At 46.8% G+C, this 18,478-nt stretch overlaps 1 protein-coding gene across 1 annotated transcript; it reads left to right on the forward strand.

Annotated features, from left to right (window-relative positions):
* The first annotated feature begins 1,761 nt into the window (after window positions 1-1,761).
* tnnt1 (troponin T type 1 (skeletal, slow)) lies at window positions 1,762-16,510 on the forward strand. The gene is given in 9 exon segments (XM_052042982.1): window positions 1,762-1,864; window positions 2,206-2,322; window positions 5,600-5,677; window positions 6,341-6,454; window positions 8,575-8,592; window positions 8,594-8,685; window positions 10,405-10,495; window positions 12,804-12,844; window positions 16,269-16,510. Coding segments are annotated over 9 exon segments (615 nt in total). The 5' UTR covers window positions 1,762-1,846; the 3' UTR covers window positions 16,315-16,510.
* Window positions 16,511-18,478: the final 1,968 nt, after the last annotated feature.

The following is an 18,478-nucleotide window of genomic DNA, read 5'->3' on the forward strand; positions in this document are numbered from 1 at the left end:
TTTAAACATGTTATAGTTTGAGAAATTATTTGTCCAATCTGTTAGGGTTCTTCTGTGGTGGGAACCAACGACAGAGAAAGGGGGTGAACCAGTCGGAGTATATTTGGGCTTTCAGAAGTCCATTGATAAACCTACACACAATGTATCATTAAATATAATTAGAGCACGTAGTTTTTTCTGTCTCTTGATTTCCCCTCAAAGGTTTTTTAGTCATGGCAGGTGAGCTCAGGACCCTGGTCATGCTCCTCCTGTACAATGTGGGAACTCAGGGAGGCTGCCAGTGTCCCTGATGATTACATGTGCAGGAAGTGTGTCCAGCTGCAGCTCCTGATGAACTGCATGACGGCACTGGAGCTGTGCATGGATTCACTTTGGAGCATCCGACATGCTGAGAATGATGTGGATAGCACGTTTAGTGAGTTGGTCACACCGCAGTTTAAAGGCCAGGGAAAGATGGGGACTTAGTGACCAACAGGCAAAGCAGTAGCAGGAAGGTAGTGCAGGAGTCCCCTGCGGTCATCTCCCTCAAACAGATAGACCGCCTTGGATACTGTTGGGGGAGAGCATGGAGTTGGGGGTAATGTATTGGATAGAGGATTGGTTAACAGACAGAAGGCAGAGGGTTGGGATAAGTGGGTGTTTCTCTGGTTGGCAATCAGTGGTGAGTGGGGTGCTGCAGGCATTGGTGCTGGCCCTGCAACTGTTCACAATATAGGTTAACGATTTGGAAGAGGACCGAGTGTAGCATATGTAGGTTTGCTGAAGACACTAAATTGAGTGAGAAAGCAAATTGTGCAGAGGATGCGGAAAGTCTGCAGAGAGCTATAGATAGGTTAAGTGAGTGGGCAAGGGTCTGGCAGATGAGTACAATGTTAGTAAATGTGAGGTCATCCACTTTGGAAAGAAAAATAGAAGACCAGGTTATTATTTAAATGGTGAAAGATTGCAGCTTGCTGTTGTGCAGAGGGACTTGGGAGTGCTTGTGCATGAATCACAGAAGGTTGGTTTGCAGGTGTAACAGGTTATCGAGAAGGCAAATGGAACGTTGGCCTTCATTGCTGGAGGGATTGAATTTAAGAGCAGGGAGGTTATGCTGCAACTGTACAGGGTACTGGTGAGGCTGCACCTGGAGTACTGCGTGCAGTTCTGGTCTCCTTACTTGAGGAAATATATACTGGCTTTGGAGGCGGTGCAGAGGAGGTTCACCAGGTTGATTCCAGAGATGAGGGGGTTAGCCCGTGAGGAGAGACTGAGTCACCTGGGACTATACTCGCTGGAATTCAGAAGAATGAGAGGGGAATCTTATAGTAATGTATAAAATGATGAAAGGGAGAGATAAGATAGAGGTAGGAAGGTTGTTTCCACTGGTAGGTGAGACTAGAACTAGGGGACATAGCCTCAAGATTCAGGGGAATAGATTTAGGATGGAGATGAGGAGAAACTGCTTTTCCCAGAGTAGTGACTTTGTGGAATTCTCTGCCCAGGGAAGCAGTGGAGGCTACCTCATTGAATATATTTAAGACACAGTTAGATAGATTTTTGGATAGTAGGGGAATTAAGGGTTATGGGGAAAAGGCAGGTAGGTGGACCTGAGTCCACGGCCAGATCAGCTGTGATCTCATTGAATGGCGGAGCAGGCTCGACGGGCCAGATGGCCGACTCCTGTTCCTGTTTCTTATGTTCTTACGTTGGAACGTGTTACCACAAGGAGCAGCCCAGCTGCACTTAAGGGGAAGTTAGCCCAGTAGGGAGTAAAGGAGGGAGAGAACCATGGTGGGGCGGGGGTGAGACAGGGTAGGAGGAGATTGATGTGAGCATCAACAACAGCACCGACCAGCTGGGCCGAATGGCCTGTTTCCATGGTGTAAGTTGCATGTAATTAGCCGAGAGTTTGCCTTCTCTGCAGGAGGCTGTGCTGGAAGGGCAGTGCTGGGGGATTCAGAGGTAGACCAACACCGTGACTGGGTGGATGGCATCTGTCCAAAGTATGTGCAAAATGTGAGGGAGAGATGCTTACAAGGAAAGCAGGGGGATGGGATTGATGGGTTAGAGTTAGCATGGACTTGACAGGCTGAATGGCCTCCTTCACTGTTATGTCAAATATGGAAAACATTCCACTGCAGTTGCTTTCAGATGAAGGCTGATACACCAACTTATCTTGGCTCTCTTCCTGATCTCCCTACCACATCCCACTGACCTTTCTAGGACATCCATCGCAAACGCATGGAGAAGGACCTACTGGAACTCCAGACCCTGATCGATGCCCATTTCGAACAGAGGAAAAAGGAGGAAGAGGAACTGATCTGCCTGAAGGAGAGGATTGTAAGTATTGCTCGGGATCTCTCCACCCTCCACCCATTTGCCAAGCGTGGGAAGCCGTGAAATTCGGCAAATCTCTGATCTATTTTTACATTTAACTCTCCTATTTATTACATAATCGAGGCACTGGGAACATTGATCAAAGGTCACTGTACATCAGTGCCAGTGAGCAAGATTACTGGAGAGCAGAATGGGGATGATGTGAGAAGCTGGGAGATGATGGGTACCCACCCACCCACCTACCTTCTCCCTCTCACCTGGACTCACCTGTCACCTGCCAGCCTGTGCTCCTCCCCCTCCCCTGACCTTTCTATTCCGGCTCCTGCCTTCTTCCTTTCCAGTCCTGATGAAGGGTCTCAACGCAAAACATTGACTGTTCATTTCCCTCCATAGATGCTGCCCGACCTGCTGAGCTCCTCCAGCATTTTGTGTGTGTTGCTGCAGGGTAACCAAAACTGTAATGTAAAATATGACTGATTTTCCTGGAATATATCCAATTAAATTTGACAAAACTAATTGGCATGGATCTGCTTTTGAAAATGCAGATTGTGGAATACAGAGAGAGGGAGGCAGTTGATGTTCTGCCACTAAACCATGCAGAATGACTGTACCAAGCTCAGTTCCTCAGACAATGATGTCAGCTGAGTTTACCACGGGGGTAGGATCTGTAGACTCCGAATCAAGTGGAGTGAATAAATAACTTAACCAAAGGCGCTTTTTGTCCAACGATCCTTGCTGAAAGTTGGAAGGAATGGGATTGGGAGAGGATGTGGTCCACCTCACAGCCACTGACACTTGGTCCCAAGGCTGGAGTATGAATACAAGCCCACTGGGTAACTTCACCACTTCATCCAGTAAATGTGGGCTTCTGCATTCCAGACAATGCTTTTGGGATGGAGGTGGAGTCAAACTGCAGCTGTTCTGACGTAATGTCTAATCCTCAACTCTCACAGACACACAGATAACTCCACCCTTGTGCATCATTCTTTCTGTTATAAATTAATTATTCTTTGCAGCTGTCAGATGGAAACCAGGTCCTGTGGTGTCACTGACCCTGCTGCATGCAAATTAGTTGCCACTTTTGAAAGGCTGGTCAACAGGAGCAGGAGTAGGCCACCAGGCCCCTCGAGTCTGCTCTGTCATTCAGTCGGATCATAGCTGTAGAGAGTTTAGAGTTCGGGCTGGCCTGACCACCCACCCGAGACCAAGTGCTCGTGCTTCCTTTCTGCACCCAAACCAAGCCAATATCCACCGTGAGTGTGGCAGTCCTGGGCTGTGTCTGCGGCTGCCGATACTGGGCGGGTTGTTCTGCCCTGGATGTGGTGCTGGCCATGTCACTGGGCACAACTTGACCTGACCTGATCCTGAATGAGTAAATGACCACTGTGTATCTCAACCACCTTCCTCAGTGTGCAATGAATTTATTCTGTACGAGCAGCCCAAATATGAAACTGGTTAGCACAGAGTGCCAGCCTCCGGGTCTGAACTTGTGGAGCCCAGACAGAACATGATCCACGAAAACCAATGTATTGTTTGGTGGTTGGGACCCATTGAGTCGTGTTGGGTAGCTGGCTACTAACTCCTGTCCTTGACTCTCTCCAGTCAGCATGTTTTCTCTTGAACACACTCATCGAATGACCATCACAGCCCACGACACAGAATTCCAAGACTCCACAGTCCTCAGTGCAGAAATTTCTCCTTATCTCCCTCACACACCAAGTTGGCTGATATAATAATGACTCCTCTTGAAAAATAATCAGTGGATCCTGACGCGCTTCATGGGGTGTGGAAGGAGTTACAACATGAAGTTCCTTCTTTCTTCAGACCTTTGGCTGATTTGAGAGCGGTCCCAAACAGGCGCCAAATATATCAACGTACAAACCAGAGCAGAAGCAGGCCACTCGGCCCTTCAAGCCTAGTGTGCCAGTCAATGAGATCGTGGCTGAGCTGACTGTCACCTGAAGTCTGTGTTCCTATCTGCCCCAGTAACCTTTCACCCCCTTATCAAAAAACTACCCCTGCCTGAAAAATATTCCAATATTGCTTGAAGCACCCTTTGAGGAAGAGAGTTCCAAAGACTCACAACCCTGTGAAAGAAAGAATCATCACTTCAGCTTTCTTAGTTGGGTGACGCCCTTGTTTTTAAAGTGACCCTCAGTTCGAGAGTCTCCCACTCCTCTGTCCTTGTTTCCCGAACCTCATTTCTCCTCTTAATATCAACACTCGTGGCACTCTCAGCATCTGTTCTTCTTCCAAAGACCCCAAAATTTTAGAAGTCCTTACTTCAGAAACGTTTTCCAATTACAAGGTGTAGCCTTTGAATTGTAGCCAGGCTGATGTCAGGATGCACCCTGTGAATGAAAGGTGGTGGAGATGTAGAACAATCTCTCCCAGGAAGCTAGGAGATCAATCAAACATGTGAGAACTTATTGCTGGATTTTCCTTGGGCAAAGGTATGTGACGTGAAATGAAAGTGGGGAGATGGAATTAGATATTGGATCAGCCACAATCTTTGAACAACAGGCCTGGTTTGTGGAGCTGATGGTCTTCTGTTCATATGTGTAAAACACAGCCAGTAAACCCTTGATATCAGATGAACCCACAGCTGTACAATGAAGAGGAAACAACCTTACAATCACACCCAATGTACTGTGCATAATCAGAAGTACACACAGCCTTAAAGATGAAATTCTCATGTTATTTATACAAAGGAAATGCACTAACATGGCACAGCCATAATGGCAGTGCGTCCTTCACCACATGAGTTAAAATAAAACATTCTGATCTTGGGCTGTCTATCCCCATGTTACAAAGTGGCTCAGATACAGAGGAGGCGTTTGCTCACCTGGATGTGAGGATATTGATTTTGCATCAACTGAAGTTGCTCAGTTTCTCCTTCAACTTTGAGATTATCCACTTTGGAGTCACGGATGGCAGTTTGAAGAGTGGTGTGTTTTACATGTTGACTATTCAATGCTATAGCCTATTGTGGCAGGAACTCTAAATGGCTGTGTAGCCTTTGTAGCTGCTTCCTTGCCTGTGTGGTCAGTGTACTTCACAGGAACGGCATTCCCAGGATGTAGAGCCATACATCTGAATTCCAGGTGTTTGTCTGCATTTGCTGTCCCGATGTTCTTCCCACACCCACCTCAATGTTTGCCTTATCTCTCCGGGAGAGTGCACACACAGGTTGTCAACCCTGCCCAACAAACCTTAGACCTGTATTTGTCTCCCAAATTTTGGTTCTTGAAATGCCAGGTGTTACTTGTTCCATCTGCAGGAACACAGAAGAGCAGAGAGAGCTGAGCAGCAGAGAGTCCGTGCGGAGAAGGAGCGAGACCGTCAGACCAGGCTGCTGGTGAGCCTTATCTCCCATTACCACACAGCCGCCTTCCTCCACCTCCACTGAGCATTGTCACCACGAGTCAGCATGCCCATTGGTCACCAGGTAGTCTACACAGGTCGTCTCTTCCCTACATGCCCATTGGTTCACCAGGTCATCTCTTCCCTACGTGCCCATTGGTTCACCAGGTCATCTCTTCCCTACGTGCCCATTGGTTCACCAGGTCATCGCTTCCCTACGTGCCCATTGGTTCACCAGGTCATCGCTTCCCTACGTGCCCATTGGTTCACCAGGTCATCGCTTCCCTACGTGCCCATTGGTTCACCAGGTCATCGCTTCCCTACGTGCCCATTGGTTCACCAGGTCGTCTCTTCCCTACGTGCCCATTGGTTCACCAGGTCGTCTCTTCCCTACGTGCCCATTGGTTCACCAGGTCGTCTCTTCCCTACGTGCCCATTGGTTCACCAGGTCATCTCTTCCCTACGTGCCCATTGGTTCACCAGGTCGTCTCTTCCCTACGTGCCCATTGGTTCACCAGGTCATCGCTTCCCTACGTGCCCATTGGTTCACCAGGTCGTCTCTTCCCTACGTGCCCATTGGTTCACCAGGTCATCGCTTCCCTACGTGCCCATTGGTTCACCAGTTTGTTCATCTCCCCCCTCATTATCTACTCTACAGGAGGAAAAAACTCGCAAGGAGGAAGAAGAGGCCAAGAAACGTGCAGACGATGATGCCAAGAAGAAGAAAGTTCTTTCTAACATGGGTGCACATTATGGTGGTTACCTTGTTAAGGTAGGACCTCCTCAATGGCCATGTAATGATACAGATTTTTCCGTGAAAGCAGTTTTACCTCGAATGTAGGAACCTTTACATTGACAAAGATCATAAAATTGGAGTAAGAACCAGTTGTTGCACCAGCTGTCATCCAATGAGATCAGTGCTGGCCCTTTGCATCAACCCCTCAGTCCCACCTGATCACCATATCCTCCGTGTACAAAAATCTGTCATCGTCAGCCTTGAACACTCAGCCACTAAACACCCGCTGTCTTCTGGGACAGAGAATTGCAAACCCTCTGGATGACAACATTCCTTCTCACTCAGACCCACACCTCTCCTGAGACCATGCCCTCAGTTCTCACCTCCCCAGTCTAAGTAAACAATCCCTCAGCATCCACCATGTCAAGCCCTCTAAGGATGTTATATATTTCAATGCGATTGTCTCTCAGCCGCCTGTTCCCCTGTAACTATCAGCCTGTTCTGTTCATTATTGTGGTGTTGGTAACTGGGTGACTGCACCTCCCTATCCGGCTGGAACAGTCCCACAATACAAACCAAGTCGCCAGCCCAGACTGAACAAGTGGCACTGCACTTGACCTGGGGTCCCACGACAGACACAAACCTACTGTCCCAGTTCCCTCTCTGGAATGTCGGTCTTTCGGAATGTGCTGGAACCTGGCAGTATGTCTGCAGCAGAGGCAGACAGTTGCTGGCTGGAAGGGTTTGGATTCGGTGAATGACTCAGTCATGGAGTGCAGCTGCTCCCACAATGCACAGGAGCAGAGAAAAGGCCCCAGCTGTGATTCAGACTGCAGGATGTGCTGGCAGATGAGTCAAATGCAGAGATCACCAACCAGGTTAAGGAAAAGTTTTCAGTTCTCCTGGGTCTCACTTTCCCCTCCACTGATCAAGATGCAGCAGTAATTTGATGGAAAGTTAAGTAGTTCTTCTGTCCAATTGAGCCGTATAATTTCAATGACTGACAGGAGTGGAGGTTGTGACATCACACAAACGTGAGCTCAGGGGGAGAATGTCACAGCACAACAGGGCAGGTGATCACTCTCAGCTGACCTAATCGTATGCCTACACTTGCAGTACTGGCAAAAGCAGATGCAGAATTCACCAGATGATACTCAGCAATTTTTCTGAAACTCAGTTGCATCCCATTAAGGTGGCTACAGTAACACAAGGCTGCTCCCCAGCCCTTCTGATGGGACACCATTGAAGCGAGGCAGGTGATCTCTGACCCAGTGCAACCCTCCCAGCACTAATGTTCAAAAGAAGCAAGGAATAAAATGTCCCAAACCTCACAGGGAGGTTATCAGATACAATTTGATACCAAGCCAGTTGAGAAGGTGTTGGATGAGCAAATGTTTGGTTGAAGAGGGGGGTTTTAAGGAGGGCAGGAAAAGGGTAGAGATGTTTAAGGAGTTTAGAGACCAGTCAGCTGATGAGACAGCAGCCAATGGCAGAGAGAAGGGAGTCTGTGGAGAGTGGAAGGAATGTGTGTGGGGGTGGAGAGGGAGAGGATGTCCAACAGACCAGTACTCAAGGAGTTATATCTCAGAGCACTGAAGAACTTAAACAGGTTACGGAGACAGGGCAGGGGCATGGCTCCACAGGGTCTGCGCACCATGCTGAGAGGGTTGGAACTTCAGTGGAAGTGAAGTATTCTACCTTTCACTGTGTACTTTTGGGAGGCAGCATTCATCGGCTGTCTAATTGCCCTTGAAGGTGGTGGTTGGCCATGCTTCAGGTGAAGGTGCTGCTGGGAAGGGTTTGAGGGTTTAGACCCAGTGACACTGAGGGAATGGGGATATCTCTCCGAGTGAGGATGAGGTGTAATGTAAGGGAACCTGCAGGAGGTAGTTTTCCCATCCCGCTGCCACCCTTGTTCTTGGTGCCAGAGGTTATGGGTTTGAGGATTGATGATGGGACGGTTCAGGTGTTGAGCGGACAGTCCAGGTGTCGACAGGGCAGTCCAGGTGTCGAGGGGACGGTTCAGGTGTTGAGCGGACTGTCCAGGTGTCGACAGGGCAGTCCAGGTGTCGAGGGGACGGTCCAGGTGTCGAGGGGACGGTCTGGATGTTGATGGAGCAGTCTGCACAAGTAACTGCAGTGCCCTTTTCCCACAGGCAGAGCAAAGACGAGGCAAAAAAACAGACCGGGCGTGAAATGAAGAAGAAAATTCTGGCAGAGAGGCGTCGGCCTCTCAATATCGAACATTTGAATGATGAGAAAATGAGGTAGTGACTCAGATCCTTCTGTCTCTGACCCTTTAAAATTGTTTTATCCACTCATCCATTTCAATTCCTCCGTAGATCAGGGCAGGTTTTACTGCTCGCTTCACCTCTCCGTTATGCCATCTTTAACAACAATTCTCCCATGTTTCCCCTCTTGTGTGAAGCTGCAGTCCTTTCCCGCGGAGCTGATACAGTCCTTTCCAGTTCCACAGAAACTCTGAAAATCAGAGATTAACTTCTGAGGTATTCCTGGGATGAATCCTGGTGAAACCTGGCGGGAGATTTAGATTCAGGGGTGATAATGGAACAGGATATGTTTCCATGTTAGTTTAACCTGTCACACTGGGAAACTGTCAGAAGCTAAAACTGAAGTTGTAATAGCAGGGCACTCGGACAATTCAAGGTAATTGGGCAAAATCAATGTGGTATTTGAAAAGGAAATAGTGTTTGACCAATTTATTGACATTCTTTGAAGGAGTTACTCGTGCTGTGGCCAATGGGGAACCAGTGGATGTTCTGTACTTCAATTTCCAGAGGCATTTGATATGATGCCTCATTAAAATTATCGCAGAAAACTATTTCATGGTGCAGGAGGTATGTAGGAGGGAAGGAAACGAGCAGGTATAAATGGGTCCTTTGCTGATTGACGAGATGTGGTGTGTGGTGTGCAACAGGGAAGGGTGCTGGAGATTTAACTTTTTACAAGTTATATACAGTAAATGATTTGGATGAAGGCTCCAAAGGTTTGGTCAGTAAATATGTGGACATAGCTAGGAAAGTAAGTCAGGAAGAGGATATGAGGAGGTACAGAGGTACAGAGGGATGTAGCCGGAGAAGGTTAGTGGGCAAAGGTCCAGCAAATACAGAATAATGAAAGAAAATGTGAAGTTCTCCATTTTATCTGGAAAAATAAAAAATAAAGCATCCTATCTGAATGATGAGGGACTGCAGAGCTCGGAGATGCATGGGGATCTGGGTGTCCTGGTGTATGACATGTAAAAGGCTAGTCTGAAGATACAACAAATAATTAGGAAAACTAAAAGTATGTTAATGTTTATTCTTCAGGGAACTAAGTACAAAAGTAGGAAGATTATGCTTTGGTTATTTAAGGTATTGGTGAGACACATCAGGAGTACTGTGGACAGTCCTGGGCCCCTCGCTCACAAAGAACTGGAACCATTTCAGAGCACTGCTATGGGCAGGTTGTCTTGTGGGGAAAGGCTGGACCAAGAGGACAGGTTGGACGGGGTGAGCTTGATAGTTTGGGGTTATTGTGGTAATATCTCTCCATTCTGGGGATCACGAACACCATTCCTTTACCAGCTCCGTTTTACCTCTGAGTTTCCTCACCAGTGTTGACCACCCATCCCACAAGTGGGACTGGTCACTCCTTCACTGCGGCATTTCAGCATCCTTATAACAAGATGAATGAAAGTGTAAAGTCTGGATGGTTGGCAATCCTTGCTGGCACCGAGCTGTGTCAGTGCAAGAAAAGATCTTTTACCAGCTGGACCACGAGGCTGTATCTTTGTTTTTTATTAGTTCAAACTGTAAAGGGGCAGTGGAGAGGGTGCGGCGGAGAATTGACGGGATGTGATGGAATTACTGTTAGAACTAATGTAAATGAGCATTGATGGTTGGTAGAGATGAAGTGGGCTGAAGGGCCTGTCCCCATGCTGTTTGACCCATGTCTCAATGAAAGGCTTTTCTGTTTCTGTGCAGAGAGAAGGCCAAAGAGCTGTGGGAATGGATGCACCAGCTAGAGTCCGAGAAGTTTGACTTGATGGACAAACTGAAAAGGCAGAAGTACGAGGTGTGTGGGGGAGGGGCAGAAGAGTTCCAGAGTAGTGTGGGATACAAATACCTCCATGGGTGGGTTGGTCCAGTGAGAGAACCACTGACTTCATCCACTGGAATCCGGGTCCAAATCCTCCCCAGAATGATGGAGCGTGGAATGTTCTACAAACTGTACCATCTCAGAACTGGTATTGTCTGTTTGTACTTCATGTTATTTGGCTAGTCCCATTGACCTTTGCGTAAGTGTAGCAGAGCCGAGGGTGGTAGGGGAGGGAGTTGGCTCTGCACTGGTTTTCCAACAGGATTGTGCTTCATAACCTGGCGATTCCAGCCTCTTTAAGGAGTGAAATCAAGACCCTATGACCTTGACAACAAAGGGCATAGCTGGCAATGGCGGAGCGATTTAAAACCAAGAATAATCAAGAAGCCAGAATTTGGCGGGTATAGGGCAGGAAAAAATTATTGAGACTATGAAGGGCAAAACCATGGAGGGGGTTGTAACCAAGCATGGGAATCCTAAAATTGTACCATCGCTTAACTGGGGACCAATGTAAGTCAGGAAAGATGGGGGTGAAAGGGAAAAACACAATATGGCAGAGAATGGTACGTATTGGTTTAATGAAGCTATAAACAGTGATTTGTCCCAAAAACGCTACTCCCTTTCTGGTTTGGTAATGTATCCTTCGACCAATCCCCACCGTTCGTTACCCATCAAGGTAACTGGCATTCAGCCAATGAAATTTTCCAGGAAACGAGCAGTGGAAACAAATGATTAAAACAAAGACTTCCCTGGGAGAAGGGAGGGGTCAGCCAGGCAGCACAGAGAGAACACAAAACGAAAGGCATTGAGAGTCTCAACGCAGTGCAGCCAAAGAATCCATGTATTTTACTTCATCACCCTGTCAGGCTAATAGCTCCGAAATCTGCACCCACCCCTGGCTCAGGATCAAGATGAATTGAATCACATTTATATGGACTCTTCAAATAATCCCTGAACAATTGCCATTTGTTGTTGGTCAATGCTCAGACTTCTGAAACTGGTCTCCTGACATAACACCATCTTCCCACAATTGCTATTCCTTCCTCCCTTCAACTGAAGTTCCCTCCCAGGGTGAGTAATCCATTAAAAAATCACTGACAATGACTCGGCTGAGGTCACCACTGAAGCTGTCGTGCAGCTATAATATGAAAGGTAGCCTAGGACTCCTGTACAACTCATGGACACAAATTCTGTGTGGATTGCCTCACTTCCCTTATTTCCAATTCTGTCCTCTTTCCCTGCTGGCAGAAAAACTGGTCAGGTTCTAACCAAATGTTTGTGTGTCCAAGAACTAAGATGAACGGCACTCTCCACCATTCAGTAAGGTCAAGGCTGACCAGCTGCAGTCTCCCCCCAGTGACTCCCTCTCCCCTCATCCCATTGGTCTCCAAATTCCCCTCCATGTCTTCAATACACTCAGTGACTGGGCATTCACCGGCCTCTGCGAGGAGAATTCCAAACATTCATAATCACCTGAATAAAGAGATGCTTCCTCACTCCCGCCCTGTAAGAATAATCTCTTGACTGAGATTGTGAACCCTAGTCAGTACTGATATTGGTTTATTACTGTCACATGTAGCGAGATACGGTGAAAAGCTTTTCTCCAGTAGGGAAAAGATTCTGCCAGCATTTATCCTGTCAAGCTCCTCAAGGGTTTGATATTACACTGGGATCATCTCTCATTCTTCTGAAACAGAGGAGGTTGGGTCTATAGTCCAGGACGATACCCTCGTCCTGAAACTTGCAGCCACCTCTTCACCTTGGGCATGGATTTAGGTGAATTGGGATATTAGAGAGGAGTTGAGAAAAAGGTTAGTTCGCTCATCAAGTGGCGGAGGTCTGGTATTTATTGCCCGAAAGGATGATCGAGGGAGAAATCCTCATCATATTTAACCAGTAGCTGAAGGAGAACCAAAGGGCGTGACCCGCAGGTCCTGGACCAAGAACAGGAAGCAGGGTTAACCTTGAATGCATTTGTGCCCTACCATGGGGTAAATGGCCTCTTTCTGTGCTATCTATTTCTATAATTCTGTGACTTCCTTTAAACACAGTTGAAGTAGACCCAGTGATGACCCTGACTAAGCACAGATTAGTAGCACAGACAGGGTGCTGAGTAAAATTCCTACAACATCACTGATCTCTCCCAAGTGCCGTTTGTGGGCTTGTTACAGGGCCAGGCAGAGAATGCAGATATCTCTGTGTGGCTGGATAAATGAGGGGAGAATATGGAGGTACAGTATGCTCTTCCTGATACACTTTTTTTCCTGGTGTGTGTTATTTCCAGATTAATCTCCTGCATAATCGTATCAACGAGCACCAGAAATTGTGAGTATATCTGGAAAAACTTTGTTTCCTCAGTCCACGCCCCCCCCCCCCCCCAACTCCTGCTTGTGTTCCCTCCTAATGCAAACTGTGTTGGACACCTCTGGGTAACTCAGTCCGGACTGTGGTGGGGAATTTCTCAATAACTGCTGAATGTGTGGTGCAGGCTTGGAGAGTGTCCTGTGGGGAAACTGGCGGTGCCTCTGGTTTGAAAGGTGGTGCTCTTGCCTCAGAGTTTGAGGAGTCCAAGTTCCATTCTGGAGATGTCAGCACCAAGATCTAGGCTCCTGTTATACTCAGAGGGCACCACCCTCTCAGTGGGTGCCTTCGGAATGAGGTTAGACCCAGATCTCCCAGGTGGATGCAGGAGAACCCACTGCACTGAAGGGCATGGTCATTCTCCCTGGGGAAATGGCCAATACTGATCCCTGAATCAACACCAGACATGGTGATCAGCTCGTTATCACATTGGTGCTGTATATAAATTGGCTGCTGCATTCCTTGTATTGCAACAGCGACTACAGTAGTGTTTAATTCACCGTAATATGTCCTGGAGCATTCTGAATGATATCTGTGCAAAGTAAGCTTAGCATTTATTTATCTTGCTTTGGTGAAGACAGAACTCCTTCTGCAATACTGACTCTGAACACTCTGAGTGCCAGAGCAACACACAAGTGCTGGAGGAACTCAGCGGGTCAGGCAGCATCTGTGGAGGGAAATGAACAGTTGATGATTCGGGTCGAGACCTTCATCAGACCTCTTGTGACTCCGAGTGCTGTCCCCATTATTTATCTTTGTCTTCACAGGGAATGTGACTGAGCCCATCGCCTGTGGAAGGCATCACACTGTGCCTGATGTTGTCCTTGTCCATAAGCACCCAAAACCTTATCATTTCCTCTGTCACTGAGGTTTGTTGTACACCTGTGGTTGACACAACACGTAACTTGGTCAAGATGTGCCTGAGCTGCAATGGTCCATTGACCAAAGGAGTAATGAGGGAAACCAGAACTCTCCATTCAATGATCCACTTCACAGCAACACCATAAATGTTGTCTATCAGGCTGCTGAAGTCACAGCATCACAAAAGCATGCCAAAACATGCATAACCAACAGGGTGTCAAGTGCTGATGAATTCACTGTGATTAATCTTTGAAGCTGTTCCGGAATGATCCTAAACCACAAGCACAGAGTTTGTCGTCTTCGCTTCTGCCCCCATTCTGAAATTTTCTTCTTTCCAGCCAGTCAGGTTCAAGTTTAAGTTTATTGTCTCAGGCACACATTCCCAGGGTAGAAATGCCATGAGAATCAGCTTTTGCAGCAGCAGCACAGTACGTTACAAGACGAGGACAAACAAGTTAACAGAAATTATACAGAACTAACACATGTGTAAAATAAACAACGAAACACACACCACAGCAGTGCCCTCACAGGCACCCAATGATTAGAAAGGGAACTCACTTTGAAATTAGATTTGGATGTAAACTTAATGAACAAATAATTACAGGGCTGCAGAGGAAGGACAGGGAACGAGATTCATTGCAGAGTTCTTTCATGATGGGATGAATGGCCTCTCTGTGCTGTGAGATACCATACCTTTTGTAGGACTGCTGTTCGGACCTCCCAGTGGAGAGGAAATGCAGAACATGGTTCTACAGTATATTGTTCCATCTTCTTGCACCATTAGAATCATAGAATATTGCTGCACTGGAGACCATTCAACCCATTATGCTGTGCTGGCTCTTTGAGTCACACCACGTTGCCATTGGCTCTCTGCCGTAAACCAGAATTGAAAGTGTGATTTGCAGCACTTCCCTCCTGGCCCCAGGCTTGGGAAGTCAGCAGCCGCAGATCTGATCCCTGCCCAGGGGTGGTAAGTAGGTGGGGATCGGAGGCTGAATGGCATTTGTGGAGGGGATTAAGGGGGAAGGGGAAGCCAGCAGTAAGGTGGTAAAACCATCACGGGGGTTCGGGAGGGGTTGGGGAGGATCAGCACTTCGTACTGGGGGACTGGATGCAGGAGAAATGGTGGAGATCACTACATTGATGTTGGGTGGGAGAGGGTGGCTGGACTCTGAGGATGGAGGTGTGTAATCCATTACCCTGCATCTGTGCTAGTAAGGACAAGAGTGTCTTGGGAATGCCCAATGACAGCTGTCTCCCGGGACAATGAGGTCTAAGTTACCCTATAACGTTCCAAGAGAAGTCACAGCACTTTGCAAGAACCAGGAAGTATCAAATTTCTGAAATGTCATGAAACAATCTGGAAGTGGTGATTACTGCGTTTCACTCAGGAAGAAGTGAAGCGTAATTCTATAACACTGAAAAATCATTATGCTATCGAATTTCGAAGTGACATTGTGATGTACCTTGGAACTGCACAAGTCATTCTTGTACTGGCTTGGATATGCAGGTTTTGGGTCTATGTTTGGATAAGCTGGCATTTGGATCACAACAGGACACGATGTGATGCTCGGTGAAACGGAACCAGCATCAAATACACAACAGAATAGGTAGGTAAGTCCTATGTGGTATAATCCACTGGTGTATGTTGTCCATGGGCAGTTGTCAACTCAAGGCCCTTAGAGTGCTGATTGGGAGCAAGTCGTGGAAATGTGATGAAGCCACATCTTCTAACCTACTGTGAGTTAATGTGAGCCGCACTGAGAGCATTGTTTGGCGCCCTGTGCAGATAATTAGATCCACATCATTTCACATCACAAGTTGGTGTGAAATGCAAATACTTATAGCATTAAGCAAATGTTTGCTTTCGAACAGCATTCTTTTACCCTCAACAGATGGGATTAAAATCCAGTCCTGTGATGACATTATGGTTAGAATTCACAGAGACCAAATGATCTGCCATCTTTGGGAAGATGACCTGTTTTAAAGTTAGGGATGCCTTCTTCCCAATTAACCCCCACTGATTTCAAACCAGCTAAATCACGATCTGATAGATCCAACAGTAGTTGAAGTGAAATTGAAATTATTGCAATATTAAAAAGGTCTAACCCTTTTTAGAGAAAAAAGTTAGCTACCTTTTTTCAGTGTTTATCAACATTGCTAAATCTACAGCGGCGGTATAAGCCAACTGCTTCCCTTTCCTCTTCCTCTTCCTCTTCTTGGGAAGCCTTGCGTTCCTTCCTCCCTCACAAGGGGCCGGCTGAAACCTACCAGTTTGCCATCTTTGGATTTCCATTTCAGTAACGAGCCAGTACAGGCACAATGGGTCAAATGGCCTCCTCCTGGGGTCTGATAGTCTGTACTCCAATCAAGAACTGCAGGCATGAGTTTGCTCCTTCGCACCTTGTTCTTAAGCCAATATTTACAGGGAGTGGGCCAATGGTGACTTACTTGGCTTGGGCTTCATTTAGACGGTGGCTTGCTCTTCACAGTTCTCAGCAGATTTCTATGTGTCTTTCTCCAACAGCAAGAAAGCAGCAGGCAAAGGCAAGGTTGGAGGCCGCTGGAAATAAACGACAGACTATATTGGAACCGTGTTCAGGGGTTAGAGGCCATGAAGCTAAAGACAAAGAGATGCTTCCTGACTTTGCTCCTATGCTTTTTCCATGGCTACATGTCAGAACTGTGTGTTTCTATCATCAGATGAAATAGAATCTCCTCAACCTGTCCCTTTCCCTTCAAAGCTTCAATAAATAAAGTACTAAATTATGACTGTAGCGTTTGACAGTATCTTTCTGTTTAGTTTTGTTGTGCTCATGGATAGTCTCGAGTTTAGAATTCTCTCTCTAAATCTCCCCACCTCTCCGTTCTTCTTTAAGGCGGTCTTCAAAACCAACCTCATCTTCACATCTGCAGAAGTGTGAGAGAGGTGGAGGCGGACTTGTTTCTTCTATCAAGTGGATCAATAATTGCAAGTCATAGGTTTAACTGGTGGGCAAGCTGAGGAGAATATTTTGTCCTGAAGACGTATGTTGTGATCTAAAATGTGCCGACTGATAAGATTGTGGAATCAGGTGCTGCACACTCTTTCAGCAGTCTTGCTTCTGAGTTGGTTCTGGGTTCAAGTCCCTCCCAGAGATCTGAGCAGAGTTTTGGCTGATGTTGCAGCATCAGTACGGAGGGACTGCTGCAGTGTGGCGCTGGTACCTTCCAGCTGAAATGTCACAACTCAGCCACTACTTGCACACTCAGGCGATTCCAATACACTACATTGAAGTGTAGGGGAGTCCTGTCCCTGTCCTGCCCAATGTTTATCCCTTAACACATTACCCAGCCATTATCACAGTGCTGTTAGTGGGAGGTTGCTGTGCACATTTGGTCTGCTGCCTTTCCCATATTACGTCAGTGACTGACAGATGGCACAATGGCACAGCTTGTAGAGCTGCTGCCTCACGGCTCCAGTGACCCAGGTTCGATCCTGACCTCCAGTGCTGTCTGTGTGGAGTTTGCACGTTCTCCCTGTGACCACGTGGGCTTCCTGCAGATGCTCCAGTTTCCTCCCACAACCCAAAGGTGTGTGGGTTGTAGTTTAATTAGCCGCTGTGAGAATTGCCCCTAATGTGTAGGTGAGTGGTAGAATTTGGGAGGAACAGATGGAAATGTGAGAAGAATGTAAAAAAATAAGGATTAGTGTAAATGGGTGCTTGATGGTCGGTGCAGATTTAGGACCAAAGAGCCAGTTTCCCTGCCATATGTGTCTACGACTCTAAATTTTATTGTCTGTAAGACACACAGGGAAGTCCTGAAAGTGATGTGAAAGGCGCTTTAGAAATTAAAGTCTGTATCGATTGGAAGACAATTAATTTCTAGGCTTATGTGGAGAAGGTTGGGATGTGTCATCAAATCTGACATTTTTTAACAACTGGAGGGAAAATAACTTGCAGGACTATGGGGAATGAGTGGGGCAGTGAGGCCAGATGGCTGCTCTACAAAGAGCTGGCAGAAACTCGATGGGCCGAGTAGCCTTTGGATTCTATGTTTCTGCTCCTTTCTACCTCTTGTGTTTATTGAGCTTCCTGTTAGCATCCGTACTACTCACCTCCAGGGAACAAACAGCCGCTCACTGTTAGGAATGCCCAGACACTGTAACCTGGTCCTGTGTCGCTGATCCAGCAATCCCTTCGAATGAGGCTTCCTCTGACCAAAGACACCATCAGTTTGCACTGACCCTCACCTTAACAAAATGATGCACACATTCTGAAAAATGAATAAATGGAAGTTATTTATTCATTCATCAGAATCTTTGCATCACTGACAAAGTCGGCATTTATTGCCCATCAAGAAGCCATTACGATTTTTCGATCACATAAAAACCCAGCCAGATAAAGGTGGCAGATTCCCTACATGAACCCAATGGTTTTTACAACAATCTGGTAATTTTTATGGTCGTCATTACTGAGAGTAGTTATTACAAGTTCCAGATTATTAATTGAATTTAGATTCCATACTTACTGTGATGGGATTTGAACCAGGTTTCTGGGTTGTTAGTCCAAGTCTCTGCATTAATATTTGGCTACTTTAATCACTGCATCATCATCACACCATGGAAACCAGAGGAGTGAAAAACAGTAGGATTCAAGTGACTTATAACTGCTTAATGCAGAAAATATTGTTTGGTAGATGCAGTGGTAGGTGGAAGGATCCATTACATTTTTCTTAGAAAACAGCAAATTTCCC

This window comes from Pristis pectinata, chromosome 33, assembly GCF_009764475.1.
Source record: "Pristis pectinata isolate sPriPec2 chromosome 33, sPriPec2.1.pri, whole genome shotgun sequence".
Lineage (NCBI taxonomy): Eukaryota > Metazoa > Chordata > Chondrichthyes > Rhinopristiformes > Pristidae > Pristis > Pristis pectinata.